General features: G+C 41.6%; 1 protein-coding gene across 10 annotated transcripts in view; it reads right to left on the bottom strand.

Moving 5' to 3' along the window:
* The window catches only part of FNDC3B (fibronectin type III domain containing 3B), a 338,529-nt gene that overhangs the window by 72,164 nt on the left and 251,788 nt on the right, over positions 1–14,577 (bottom strand). For all 10 annotated transcript variants that reach the window (XM_084990280.1, XM_021069801.2, XM_084990279.1 and 7 more), the window contains 2 exons: positions 10,335–10,473; positions 6,764–6,817 (listed from right to left, as the gene is read on the bottom strand). In XM_084990280.1, coding sequence (XP_084846406.1) covers positions 6,764–6,817; positions 10,335–10,473 — 193 coding nt within the window. The remainder of the gene's footprint in view (positions 1–6,763; positions 6,818–10,334; positions 10,474–14,577) is intronic.

Genomic DNA, 14,577 nt, shown 5'->3' with positions numbered 1-14,577 from the left:
TCAGGCCACAGTATTTCCTGCCAGGAATAATTCTGGGCATTGTGGGGAATATGGTTCCTCTGGTTAACATTTCCAATGACCCTGGACTGCACCAATAATCTCAGAAGCTCATATTTCCAACACTGGTACTAATAGATGAAGTTGGCTGATATTTTCAATTGCCTTCAAATTAACAGATTGGAAGAGACCCTTCCAGTTCCTCTTCCTGGCACAAGAAAACACAAGAGTGCTAGAATCCAGCTCCCTTTGATCATGTGACTTGTACTCTTTCTGATGTTTTCTTGACCTATGGCCTCTTCCCATTGACCTCCTTCTCTTACAGGTTCTTTCACAGCCATGCCTGCTACCTTCCCAAGCTGCTCATACCAGGTTTGATAACTGCCTGCTAAATAAGTAACATGCATCTAGTTATTGGTAGTCATGTGCCCACAGCCCATGGCTGCTGGATCCAGACATGGGCTGAGTGATTCTGGGCTGGACACTCTCTGTAACAGCCAGTTCAACCTGTCAGGAACATCAACGATAAATCAAATAAAAAATAAGGCTGCACTGGCCAACTGAACTACTGCCAGGCCCAAGCATTTAGTCTGCTAGTACATCTATATTTAGAAGTTGTTCCAGCACTGGCTGACCCTACACAGCATCAAAGACAAATGTTGGCTTGAGGAATAAAACAGCATGTATGTGTTCAGCATAACCGTATATAAGAAGGGGTTCATAACAGGGAGGTGGGAGATACTCCACATCTGGGTGGACTCAAAAGTTCTCTGTGCCAAACCTCACTCTCCCCTCAGTGATGCCTCTTTCATTTGACTGACTACTCTGGCACAGAGGAACTTTCAAAGGTAAGAAAAGGGGGTGGGGTAGTTTGTGGCTGCATGTTACTAAATAAATACTGCATGTATTTTATTCCCTGACACACTGGTTTTTTTATATTAATGGGAGAGGCTTGGATACCTGAAATAGCCAAGGATGCTCATCAAGTTTCCTGGTCTAAAACAAATGAACATAATGTTCCTCCATATCTCTCCAAAGACAGAGGTTCACCTGATGTCAGATGCTCTGATAAGATCAATGTGTGGCAACTGTCCCAGTGAAGGGCAAGGAAAGGAGGAACCAGGGGGTGATTTTAGAACAGGCTGCCTGTACAATTTATAAGTGAACCAAGGGATGGATGGGCTCAGTTCACCCACAGAGACAAGGCCCAAGGTGGCCACCCTCCAGCTGGCAACCAACAAGGGTGACAAATGAGTTGATAAATCAGGTGCTAAGGATCAAGATGCGCATAGGTAATTTAGCCTCAGCTGGAAGCTCCCCACAAAGTCTGCAGCCCAAATGCATAACACCATCCTGTACATGTAACAAATGGTAAAAAGTATAGAGAATCTGCTCCTGGTGTGTAGATGTCTTGGGCCAGGGTCCCTACAAGAGAGGGCTCCTTTGAACTCAGCTCTGCCTTTGGCACCTATGGACGTCTCTGAATCATCAAATCCTTCCTTGTCTAGCTGTCTTCCACAGGAACTACCATGGAGGAAGCCATTTCCCTGGCTCTCAGAAACCACCCTTTGATGTGGCAGCGAATATCTGTGATGTGGCAGCGAATATCTGTGATGTGGCAAAACACTCATACTCTGCCAGGGTCACTGATTTGGCCCTTATGTAAAAGATGGTCTCTGATGGACAAAGGAAAACCCCACTCTCTCATCTCCAAGAAGGCATTCCCCAAGAATGAGTCAAAGCGCTTGGGGGCCTGAGCAAATGATACCTTTTCCTGACTTTCGGCCAGGTGTTGGTGATGAGCTGGGAAATAGGCACTGGCCTTCCCAGCAACATGCCATGCCACCTTGGGCAGCGAGGCTCCTTTGGGACAGAGCATCTACACCTGCAGGGAGGCTCTCCTCCTCCATCCTGCAGGACTGGACATTGCTGGTCCTCCAAGAAGTGCTGTTGACTAGCCAGAGAAGCCACGTGCAGATTCACTTGTGCTAAGAAGCCTTCTGAAAGATGATCAATACTAACTAGTAAACACCTAGGTTAAATGGAAACCTGATTAATAAACCAGGTACCAAGCACCTCCTAGGGGCTAGCTCAGCTCCTAAGTGAGCGAGGTTGGCTGCTCCTGAACTTGACATCCACAGAGTGCAGTCTGGGGCCTGCCACCTGCTCTAGGTTTCTGCTGAGCCTTGCCTGGCTAATGGCTGCCCTGGGGATTATGGGTTCTACCTGCTGCTGGCCTTTTCTATTTCAAAGTATATTTCCCTTGATTTCTGCAGTATTTATTTCATTCTCAGTCTACTGTGTTTTACAGCTGTGCTGGCTCATTAGTCACAGGAAAGCCAGATGTGAAATTCCTTTTCAGGATAGCTGAGTCACATGTGAGGACAATTCTTGGGAACTCCACTAGTCACATTCCCACAAAGCTATTTTTCTAGTTCTTTCATATATTGTCATGTCTGGGAGCTAAGCTAATGGTAAATTAGTATCTATATATAGCACTGACATCAGTTTTTGTTTAGTTCAAACCAGAGCCATTAACTTCAGGGCTCCTGTTTAAGTTCCCGACAGAGAAATGCCATACTCCTTTCATACGACCCCTCCATAATTGACTTTTCCTACCCCAGATCTTAACATTAATGTGCTAAACGGGACATGAAATAATCAACATACATAATCTGTTACTGCCCAAGTTATCTCATTCAATCTTAATGTACCTGTGAGATAACAGATGTCACTATTCAAGTGGAGGAGCTGAGTCTTAGGGATGAAACTATTCGTTTGATTAGTAAGAGACAATGCAGAGACTATTAATCCAGGTCTCCCTATGTGAAGGCCATGTCACTGAACATATCAACATAAGCTCTTAAGAGAACCCTGCTTGCTCTGAGGAACTAGCTGCAATTGCACCAGTTAGCACAACAGCTAAGAGTTGAACTCTCAGCAAGCTGAGTTTCCATAAATACTTCCTTTACAGAACTTATGTCTTTGAAATAGAAAAAAAAGTTCTTATCTGACTATGAAGTTTGCCCACTTATTCAATTTTTCTAGGAAACAGCCAGGTCACCATTCCTTAAAACACACTGGGCAGGCATTTATGTGTAAGTAAGTCCAAAGGTTCCTAATACTTTTTCACAAAAGCCCATCCATACTCTAGAGGCCTCCATACCCTCAATCCTCTCACCTTTACTAGATACCTCTGTGTCATAAAGCAGAGAAACAGCAGAAGGGGCAAATTTAGTGGGAGGGTGCCCAAGGAGGGGAAAGGGCAGGTCAGAGGGACCAGCTTGGTGGTGGCCTGGAGGGTGGTGAGCTGGGAGCATCTCCTCCGCCTTCCAGACCCCACCCCACCCCAAACCTCTTCATTGTGGGAAAGAAGCTCCATCCTGAAAACTGAGCTTCTAAGCACTGTTTTGCTGTTAAAAAGTTAAGAAACATTTCTCTTAGTCATAATTCTAGATTGAAGTAAAACTCATGGTTTCTTTTTCAAGTCACCACTATGTGTCATACTTAAATCTAGCCGAAGAAAAAAACCCTCATGGGGCTTTGGGCCTGCTTCCTACCAGGCTTCAGAATGACTAGGACTTGTAAATTAAGATGTAAACGTGAGGGTGGGGTACAGTGCGATCAGAAAGAAATTAAAACGTGAATAATGACTCATCCAATAGTTACGCAGAAAACTGCCTTGAAAGTGGCCTGCTCTTCTGATATGGAGTCTCCCAGAGGAGGACGCAGTTGCAAAAGATCCACAAAAATGCAGGGCCAGTTCTCAGGCCCCAAGGCTCTAAACATTACATCCCACCAGGGTCGCCACAAGGTGACATGGCCAGGAAAGGTCACACCTTTCCAAGTTATGAAAACTGATCTGTTTCAGGGGAAAACTGAAACTGATGGCCAGAGCTGAAAAGCCAGTGACACCTGCATGTTCCATTTTTAGTTTGCTCATTACCACCTTACAGTCACAATTTCCTTGATTGAAATACTAAAGGATTGTCTATGCACAATTATTAAAGGAGAAAAGTAGGCATCCAACCCTCTTGCAGAACTATTAGTGAGGAATTTCCAAGTGAATTCTGTGAATGGTGATATGGCCTTAGGGACAATGGATTCAGGACAGCTGATGTATCAGCTCCCCCTGTACTTCACATTTCTGTTTTTGGTTCCCCATTAGGGCCACACCTGCCTTCAGAGGCCAGCAGGTGGTAAGCAATTGATGAAAGCAGCTTTTCCCAAGGTCAACTTAGCACAGCATGCCCAGTCTTAGCAGAAACAAAGGCCGGATACTCACTGGCCTCTGGGCTGCTGCTCTCTCATTCTTGAAGGTCTTTCTAGAGACTTGTCAGCAGGACTTGATGCCCTGTGCTCTTATGTTCCTAACACCTTCAGAATTTTACAGTAATTATTTCATTGGAATGGTGATTAAAAATTGAGCAAAAGGATAAAGTATTCTGGGAACTCTAACCAGTGCTGATATAATAAAAATGTGGGGACAGCCAGACATTCATTGTGGGATGTGGATGGGGTCACTTCACCCCAAGCTGTGGTTCTCAGACCAGGTGCCACAGCAAAGGGTGGGGTATGACTCCTGAAGCTAAACTTGCTTCAAGACTGAGGGATATCTGCTTCCCTCTCAGGCAGGGATCTGCTCCTTTCTGTAACTGGCTACCTTTCTGCCTTTTGAGCTCATTTCTACAACCCCCTGGGTGCCAGAGAGGCCATGGGTGTGTGGCTGGGGGAGGAGAGCTCTGGCTCTGGAGAGGGCTGGGGGTGGGGGAAGTGACCCCAGCAAACCCTCTCCCATCCTGCTGGCCCTATATTCCACTAGGGTGTAGTCTGGAAAGAGACCTGGTACCAGGGGCACCAGGCTTAGAAATGACCAGCAGAAGGTTTGGAGGGAGAGCTGGAGCCTCGTGTGCCCACACTGCCTGCAGGTCAGATGTTGCTCTTCTCTATTTGTACATTTCCTTAAAGAATATTGCACTGCAGAACATACAAGGATTCTTGTGTTGGCACAAGGCCTAGAGTAGGTGAGAGTCAATTAGCCAGAAATCTCCAGGAAAGCTCACCAGGGCTGACCAGCACAGATCACAAGGATGGAGGGACTATAAAGAGAACAGGGGAAGACAAGAATTAGGATGGAAGTGAGGATGACATGGAAGGAGAGCAAGAAGGGGAAGGGCAGGAGAAGGCCCCAAATAAACAACTTCACATTTTGTGGTAGCTAGTCCACAGTGGGTCCTGTTGATTATAAACAGTCATCCGACAGAGCTCCTCCATTTCATCTGAGGCTGTAGAATGTTTCAATTCAAATTCAAAGGGATGGTGGCCAACAACTGAGTCATCATTACCATTTCCTGCAGCACCTGGGTTTTCCTTGGAAGTCTCCCATTCAAGCACTCCACTTCTCTGACCTTAGTTAACTTCTGAGGCCATGGTCCAAGGCAGAGAAGCAGCACTGGACACACATACACACACACATGCACAGCTCTGAAAAGATACGTGAAAGAAAGCAAGCCTCCTCCTTACTTGTAAACTCTATCTCGGTATAAAACCTCAACCACAAGGGCCATAGAGGGTGGTTTCACTTTCCAATCATGCCACCTTAAAATGAAATCCACCTAATCTGTAAAACATACCGGTTAAGTCTGAGATTTCACCAATCTGTACATAAGAACTATTCACAAGTGTCCTAAGAACAATAGATCATTGTGTTTGGTAACTGGAACTCTAGCTGTTCAGATGCAACCCAGATGGGAAAACATGCTTCTACAAAAAGTGATGAAGAATGCCCTTTTCACATCAAAATTTCATCATGAGAATTTTATCCACTTTCCTTTTACATTTGGTTAAAATATTTTTTTCCACACTTGTCAAGTGACTTTTTGCCTCAGGATGTGTGCGTTTTAAATCTTTCGATGGCCCTAGATTTAAGTCACAAAGACTAGTTAACTCGCATTATGCCCCAAATTCCACATTTCCTATTTTTAAAATTCTTAGTCTGATTGCTCAATCATAGAAAGAGAATAAAACAAAGGTAAATGAATGAACAGAATGAAGATCTACAAGAACAGTATTACTGCTTTTTAGAAAGAAGATTTCCGCATCCAGCATTTCCTGCCGCAGATTCTGTGTAGAGTGTTAGCGAGGCCAGAAAAGGGGCACAATTCAGCACAGAGTGGCCTCAAGTATAAGAAGACTTCACCGTGGATACCATTCGAGGCCTGTGGTGACAGGAACAGCAAAGGGGCCTCCTGTACTAGGATGGTCTGGTTGGTATGGCAATTGCACATGGATAGGAGAGACCTCTGGTGCTGCTCCATGCTCTCACAGAGAGTATTCAGCAGTGCTACAGCAGACTTTACACACAGCACTCCAAAAGAAACAAGTAGGCTTCCCAAGCTACAGCGTGGTTTACCTTATCAAAACCATCCACGCAGGTTGGCCCTGGGCAGCCAAGATAACAAAGCAGTCAATGCTTAATACTCATCAATGCCTGGCCAGATACTAGGGCCTTCAAAATAGATAAGACCTTGTCTTTTCTTTCAGTAGCATTTCTTGCAAATAAGCCAAGTAAATATATTTGAATGCGCAATTCATTATACTACTTCAGTCCTTCTTCATTTTCCACAGTCAATAACTATTGGTTTAAATTTTTCTCTACTTATATTCTTGTGTTTAGTATATCTTAAAAAAAGAATAAAATGGCATTTTTTCAGCAATTTCATTTTTGAAAAGTGTTTTAAATGGATGAACACAAAAATATGATTACCTCATCCCATTCTAAAAGGTAGTTGGTGATTTTTGAACCGTTGTCAATTGGTGCCTAGAAAAAAAAGAGAGAGAATTAGAGAAAGCTGTTCATAGACAACAGTTATGACCATCCACATAGTCTTATGCTCTCCCCACAGGCTGGTAACCCTGGGTACCTTCTGCATCTCCCTGGTCAAGTATCACAAACCAATTTTGATATAAATCAACTAGTAGAGAGTGATGCAACTATTAATAAATAAATCCCACCCCATAAAGTGCCAAGCCTATCTTCTCCACCACCTCTACCTTTACACCCACGTGGTGACCTAATTCCTCTCGGTATAAACCTTTTAAGTTCAAGAGTGGAGGAAGGAAAACAGCAGAGAAACTGAGGCACTGCTTGTGGTCCAACAGGGTTAAGCTGACCCAGCTAGGTTCAAGAGTCCAGAGGGTGCATATTTTTTGTAACTTCCCCCATACAGCTTTTCTTCTTTTCCTTCTTTTTTTTTTTTTGTAAAGAACTTAAGATTAGAAAACCTGTGGCATTAAGATTGCCCTTTATTTCTTTTCTTTTTCTATTTCTTTTTTGATTATTTGTTTGTACCTGCAGCATGCGGAAGTTCCTAGGCTCAGATCTGAGTGATCTGAGCCACAGCAGTGACAATGCTGGATCCTTAACTCACTGAGCCATCACAGAACTCCAAGAGTGCTCTTTTTAAAAAAAAAAGTGAGAAAAAAAATGGGATCTCCTGGCGAGATTACCAGGGGCAATTAGCCCTCAGTATTTTAGCAAAAAAGAAGGGTCATGATTTGCTTTCATCCTAAGAGCATACTGAGTCTGCTTCACTGAGAAAACAGACTTTGGACAATAGAAAAAGGGTGAAGAACTATGGAGGAAAGAATGCTTGTAGGGTTAGACCTGCCAGAAGGGGGTACTACAGTGGGGTTCCTCACAGCACTAAAGTGGTAAGACCATGTTTCCCAAGTGAAAAATACTTGGGCCTGGCTCCTCCCAGGAATGAGCTGGAGCCCCACAGATGGTTGTGACCTGCCCCCAAATGTAGCCACCAGGTCACCAGAGCTACACTACACTGAAGCCCAGATATGCTGTTTGTCAGATGTGGTCTGATGTTGGTTGCTTAATATCAATGCTTAGTTTCTTATTGTAAGAATGGATGGATGTGATAAGGAATTGGAAGAATATATGTAAATCGCTTGCTAGACCCCCAGGTCTTATAAGAAGTATGTGGTACATAGCAGCTGTAGCTTTATTATTGTTAATAATAAAACATCATCGGGGCACAGTAAATATTAGTTAATTAATAAAGACACTCTTCCCCCTATCTTTCCTTCCTTCTACTGAGTCATACAATCTTGGAGTCCCAAAACCTCAATTTTGGGTGAGTGCTATGTGTTTGGGGCTCAATTTGGGAGACCACATAGAGATATAATTAAAGTACTAAATGACGCATTAAGTCAAAGTTTTAGCTGAGAACCCATTTCTAAGGTAAGAAGTGCCCTGAATTCCTCTGTGATGTTGCCCCACCACCACGTCCCTGATTTCTTGAGGGTATGACACAGACTCTGGAGTCCGTGTTGCCCTCTCTCCTGGTACTAACAAAGTGATCTTTGAGGACCCTGAGCTCTCTCAGTGTCCTGGTGGCTTCATGGACAGGTGGGCAGCCAGAGCAAGGTCCCCCTGTCTTTATGCCCTCAGCTGGAGCACCGTGATCAGGAAATCTAAGGACATGAAAACTGAACTGAATTTGGAATGTAACTAAATGGAGCAATAGTATTGTTTTTGGTTTAAATAAAGGGCAAAAGAAAATATAAAACATTTTCTAGTAAGAAATCTCTTTCTTGAAGTTGCTGGTCTGCCTGAGACGTGAATTTCAACCAAGTTTTAAGCAGAGTATGGTATGTATCAGTGATTCCCAACTTTAGGTTTATAAGACCCCAGGGTCCCTCTGTAATCTTAAAAAAGATTTCTTATATTTTCCGAACAAAATGAATTTTAATTCTTTCCTTAAGGCATATTTACATATGTATATGTGTAAATATAAAACACATTTTTTAAAATGGATATATATGCTCCAGGGACTTAAACAATGACTATCAGTTGGGTGTTAAAACTCTGAAAAGGTGGGGAATCACTGACCTGGATTATCCCTGGAAGCCAAGAAAGAAAATAAAGTAGTTCAGATGCTAAGCCAGTTTAAACTCTGCCTTTGTCTAAATATACATTCAATGTTGGCCATTGGCTGCTAGAGGGGTCTAGAGAAGCCCACGCTTTGTTGCTAACCATCACTCTCAACTGATTTTATCAACTCCAAATATAAATGTGACCCTCTGATCTAAGAATAAAAGGACAAAATATTTCTTCACAAGTAATGACTCTCCCTAGCCATCTTACTTATTTTGCACATGAGTATTCTCCCCAAGTACCATAAATCCTTACCACCTCCACAAATTTTACATTTTGAAGTATAAATATATTCAAATAATTACTATGCAAATTGATAATATAATCTACTATCATCTCAAAAATACACAATTATGACTGATAAGCAAATGATGATATCCTTTAAAGACCTCTCTTTGGCAACAGTTATTTGTAGCCAAAAAGTTGCATTTCATGAAACTACCTAATTTAGATGTTAAAAAATAATTAGGGAGTTCCCCGTGTGGCTCAGCAGGTTATAAACCCAACCAGAATCCATGAGGACACAGGTTCAATCCCTGGCCTTGCTCAGTGGGTTAAGTACCCAGTGTTGCCATGAGCTGTGGTGTAGGTCAAAGACATGGCTTAGATCCTGCATTGCTCTAGCTGTGGCATAGGCCAGCAGCTATAGCTCTGATTCGACCCCTAGCCTGGGAACTTCCACATGGTGCAGGTGCGGCCCTGAATGGCAAAAAAAATTTTTTAATTAAAAAAATTATATTAACATACTAATGTACCATGTTAATAATAGGAAAAACTGGTTGTGTGGTATATGGGAACTCTGTGTACTATCTCCACAATTTTCTGTTCTAAAATTAAAAGTTTATTTAAAAAAAAAAATTATAATAATTAGTAGTCCTAACTGATTGAAGGCTTAATTAATAAAAATTGATGAAGTCTTAATGTAGTTTAGAACACTAAACACTCTAGGCAGTTTTAAATATTAAACATTTCAGGGTCACCACTGACAGTAGCCAACAGAGACACAGACATACTTTATCTAAATCTTTCTTCACAAAAACTATTTTCTCAAGTCCTTAAATGTCTGTTGAAATGAATCAAACTATTAGAAAATGATGAAATTAAGGTACCTTAAATATTTTTATCACTTACATAGTATTGCTCATACCCTAAGATATTTACCAAATTCCCCTATGAAGAAAGCTAAAACTTGATTTTTGCAGTTCCCTCTCCCACCCTTCTGCCAAATTTTTATAGAGATGGCAACTTCTGATATCATCATTATTTTCTTTCACGTAGGCATTATGTAGAAAAGCAAACACCGTCAGTAAACTGGAATCATGCTACATAACTGTTTCAAATGGCTTCAGACTTCAGACTATTCCCAACGTTCTGTACTACTACCCACCTTCCACTGCAAGGTTAGTGAACTTTTGCTCCTGTGTGCCAGCTTTGGTGGGAAGGGACACTCGGGTGCACAGCTGTGGGTGGTGAAGCTAACCGGCTCAGAGCAGGATCCCTTTACAGAATTGTACATTGCGTACACCCTGAAAACAGAGACAAATACAGTCAGTGGCAGTGGCCTATTACCGAAGACCAAGGTTTTTATCTCAGCTTTGCCCTACGGCTTTCCATAGAGGAACAGACTTTCTTATGTAGTACATATCGTGACCTTATTCTTATCTACTGGTCTTGTCCTGACCTAACTATGGTCAGCACTTCCAGGGAAAATCATCCCAGCATACTGTGTACCTCAATGCAGTCAGTCCCTCCTCCTGCTGTCAGACCCACTCAGCCCCATTTAAGATGGGCAGAATCTACTGACTGGAAAAGAACATGGTAAATAAGGAAATATCCTTAACCCCTAAATGGTCTCCAAATACACATTCTAATATCCATCAAGCAACTCTCTGGTTGACTTTCTCTGGAAAAAAAGGCTAAAAATACACAATTGAGGGTTAAGTGAAAGGAGACATGAAGCAATGGTGAGGATCCACAAATTGGAGAAGAAGGTAGAAGTATGAATATAACAAAGTAGATATTATCTTTGAACTGTTTATAACACTGCAGATGTTTAGTTAGAAATATGGACATTTTACCCACAGAAACATGCCTGCTACTGCCAAATGCATCTCTAATTCAATAAAAACATTGTTCAGGTACAGTTTATCCATGTGAACATCTAATTCTTACACCTGGAACAAAGAATAAAGATGCGCATTCTGCACATTAAACTGCCTGGCCCAAAACTGAACATATGGACCTGATTTCTCCAGAGAAGCTGTGAGGAAAAAGCATATAACATGCCTTTATATAACTATACTATTTTCAAATAGCATAAAATAAGATTATGCTGATTTTTATTATCTTCTTTTCTACTTTTCCATTTTTAAAATATTGGGCATTTAAAAAATAATTTGAAAATACTCTTTTAAAAAGATAACAAAGCTTTGCTGCCTAAAAAAGATGCAAGAAAGCTATTCAGAGTTGGTAAATACATCAAGCCCTTAATTCTTAGCAGCCTTTTATGAGGTACCATTCAAGACAGAAGAACACTTAGACTAGAGAGGTGAAGTAAATTTTCCAAAGCTATCAAACTAGAAAGCTGGATCAACTGGACTCAGAAATTTAACTGCTATACTATACCCCTACTGTCCTTACTCATCCTACAATTATGTTCCTCTAAACACCCACAATCCATTTCCCTTCACTGCCTAAGGAATAAACAACAGCTAAAGATAACACTATGGAAAACAGAACCTAACTAGGTGCATGATTTTTAAAGTCCTTACTCCTTAAAAGTCCATCACAAAAATTTACAGAGGCCATGCAAGTCAAAAATACTAACAGAGAAGACTCCTTCCCATTTTAGAAGGTATAATACATATTTACTGGATATTTGACTTGTTTCCACAAGGGACATGTGATCCAAACAAGACGCTTACTGTTAGGATGCTCTTCGCCCAATCTGATGAAAGAAATGCTCTTTTTTTCTTTCACTATAGTAGGCGCATGTTGATAGAAAACTGAATGGTAGACTTGGCAAGACCATTTCTATGCATCAGGACAGGCTCACTGGGAGTAAGTTACTTAAAATGAATCACAGAATGTTCCAGACATGGGCAAGGTCCCAGCCTGAAGTCTATTAGATCAGTTGAATTCAAGTGATGGCTCATGGATTGCATTTAGCCCCAAATATGTGTGGGGGTGGAAGGAGGGTGTGGGGTAGGAATACAATGCTTTGAAATATTACAGTCACCAATGAATGAAAGGACATAGGCAACGATCATCAAAAAAGAGAGATAAGCAGACATACACCCCTAACTAGAAATCATGCCACTACCCCTGCAAGAAAAAATGAACCTGTGTCTGATTAAGCCTCTTCACCACTTTATAGGAAGCATAGAGAGAACATTATGAAGCAACACCACAGGGATGTAGTCAGCTTAATTCTACAATGTGGAAAATTCTATAAGACAAAAAAATTTATTCTGACAAAAAAAACTGCAAGAAGAGGGGGGAAAAAAAGGGATGGAGGGAAAACCTATAGCTTAAAAGAAATTTAAGAGATATCAGCCAAACACAATATTTAACCTATGTTTGAATTCCAATTACAACAAACTGAAGAAACAAAACCTTCATTTTTAGGACAGCTGAGGAAAAGGGAAGTCTCTGGATTTTGAAGACACTAAGGAATTTATCATTTTTGTTTATTTTGGATGGGCATGGGGTATGTGATGACGGTAAGTATTGTGGTTCACAGGTGAAATAACATGATGGCTGGACTTTACTTCAAAATAACTATTGGGGGAGGGGGTAGGTGAGGGACCAAGGAAATAAAAAGTTGAGTGGTGGATATATGAGAGTTCATTAAATTACTGTTTACTTTTGACTGTAACTGAAATCTTTGGAAATAGCAAGTTAAAAAAATTAAGCCAATGCTGAAAAAATTGATGCCTCTCATTAAAAAAAAAAAAATGAACCTCTGGCTTCTCCTAAAAACCAGAAGTTCCAGCAACACTCAGCTGCAGACTTGCATGATAGGAATTAGATGCAGCTGGGAGCAGCTCCCACATCAGATGGGGCAGTGGTGTCCAGTTCAAAGTCCCCATCACTCCCTACCGGCCTTGAGATGGCTTTTAAGCTGCCGTTAACTCAACTCTCTTTACCCACTTACATTACCAGTAGGTATCTCACCTTGCAGTCACTAGGCATTTGCTTATGAATTCAGACTACATTCAGGTAGACCAGTCCTAAACAGCCATAATAAAAGCACCAAAAATCCATGAGGGTAACAGGGCAGAGGAAAGGAAGCTGGGGAAGGGCCTTCGGAAGTACTGGCAGGCCGCAGGTAGTTATCTGGGGGGATCAGGACTCAGTCAAGTTCGTTCTTTCTTTTTAATGAGATTCTTGGCATCACAAATCCCTGTTGATTAGGCTAGAGAAACATGAATGAAGAAGGCTCCTGACAGGGAGTTCCCGTTGTGGCTCAGTGGTTAACGAATCTGACTAGGAACCATGAGGTTGTGGGTTCGATCCCTGGCCTTGCTCAGTAGGTTAAGGATCTGGTGTTGCTGTGAGCTGTGGTGTAGGTTGCAGACGTGGCCCGGATCCCTCGTTGCTGTGGCTCTGGCATAGGCCAGCGGCTACAGCTCCGATGTGACCCCCAGCCTGGGAACCTCCATGTGCTGTGGGAGCGGCCCAAGAAATGGCAAAAAGACCAAAAAAAAAAAAAAAAAATAATAATAATAATAATAATAAAAAAAGAAAGCTCCTGACAGCCAGGTTGGGAGGATGACAGTGGGAATAAAGGAACCTGATGGCACAAGTAAAAATTCCAGGTAGTTGAAGATGGATAGTTGTATGGGCCAGCAGGAGTCTTTAAACTCAAAGAACATTATAGTCTGTTTAATTTAGGAGTCAATGCTTTGCACTTGTAAAAGTCTGTCTGAAAAGGAAACGAGATCTACTTTACATGGCAATATAAATGTTCTGCACACAGTATCTAAAACTTGACATGTAAACACGATTACATCTGTCAATTAAACTTGTTCGGTAAATAGACTGCAGCTAATTGTGATAACAACCACCTCCTTTTTTTTTCCCCCTGCACCCACAGCATGTGGAGGTTCTGGGCCAGGGATTGAACCTGCACCACAGTAGCGACCCAAACTGCTGCAGTGACAACACCGGATCCTTAACCTGCTGCACCACAATAGAACTCCAATTTTTATCAGTTAAGTTCTACAAAAAAAGTCTCTGGAAATGACAGTACATTTTCAAGAATGTTGAGATATTGTTTCTCACATGATGGTGATGTGTTATCTCTAAACATCATCATGTGATAAGAGGATCTGTGGAATAGAAGCAGTTCTCTAGGTTAAATATGCCAACAAACAACTCAGTTCCTTTAACATTTATCCCAGCAAAGAAGGCATTTTTCTAAATAGTATAATTAATCTTGTGTTGGGTTTTCACATGTGTTTCAGTTTAAATACTAAATGCTTATGAAACAGGTGCTCCAAGAATTTAAGAAATTTGCCTCCAACTTCCTCCAGCACATCTGTAATGTACTAGGAGCCACAATTTTTAGTCAATAACACCTATTTCATAACTCTGCACTGAGCTGGTCAACCCATATTTTTGGAAAT

This window comes from Sus scrofa, chromosome 13 (assembly GCF_054392235.1).
Source record: "Sus scrofa isolate SSC_HxYL_T2T_F1_AM1 chromosome 13, Sscrofa_HxYL_maternal_Yorkshire_Landrace_v2.0, whole genome shotgun sequence".
In the NCBI taxonomy this organism is placed as follows: domain Eukaryota; kingdom Metazoa; phylum Chordata; class Mammalia; order Artiodactyla; family Suidae; genus Sus; species Sus scrofa.
The sequence above is the reverse complement of the archived record's forward strand: the minus strand, read 5'-3'. Positions and strand labels throughout refer to the sequence as shown.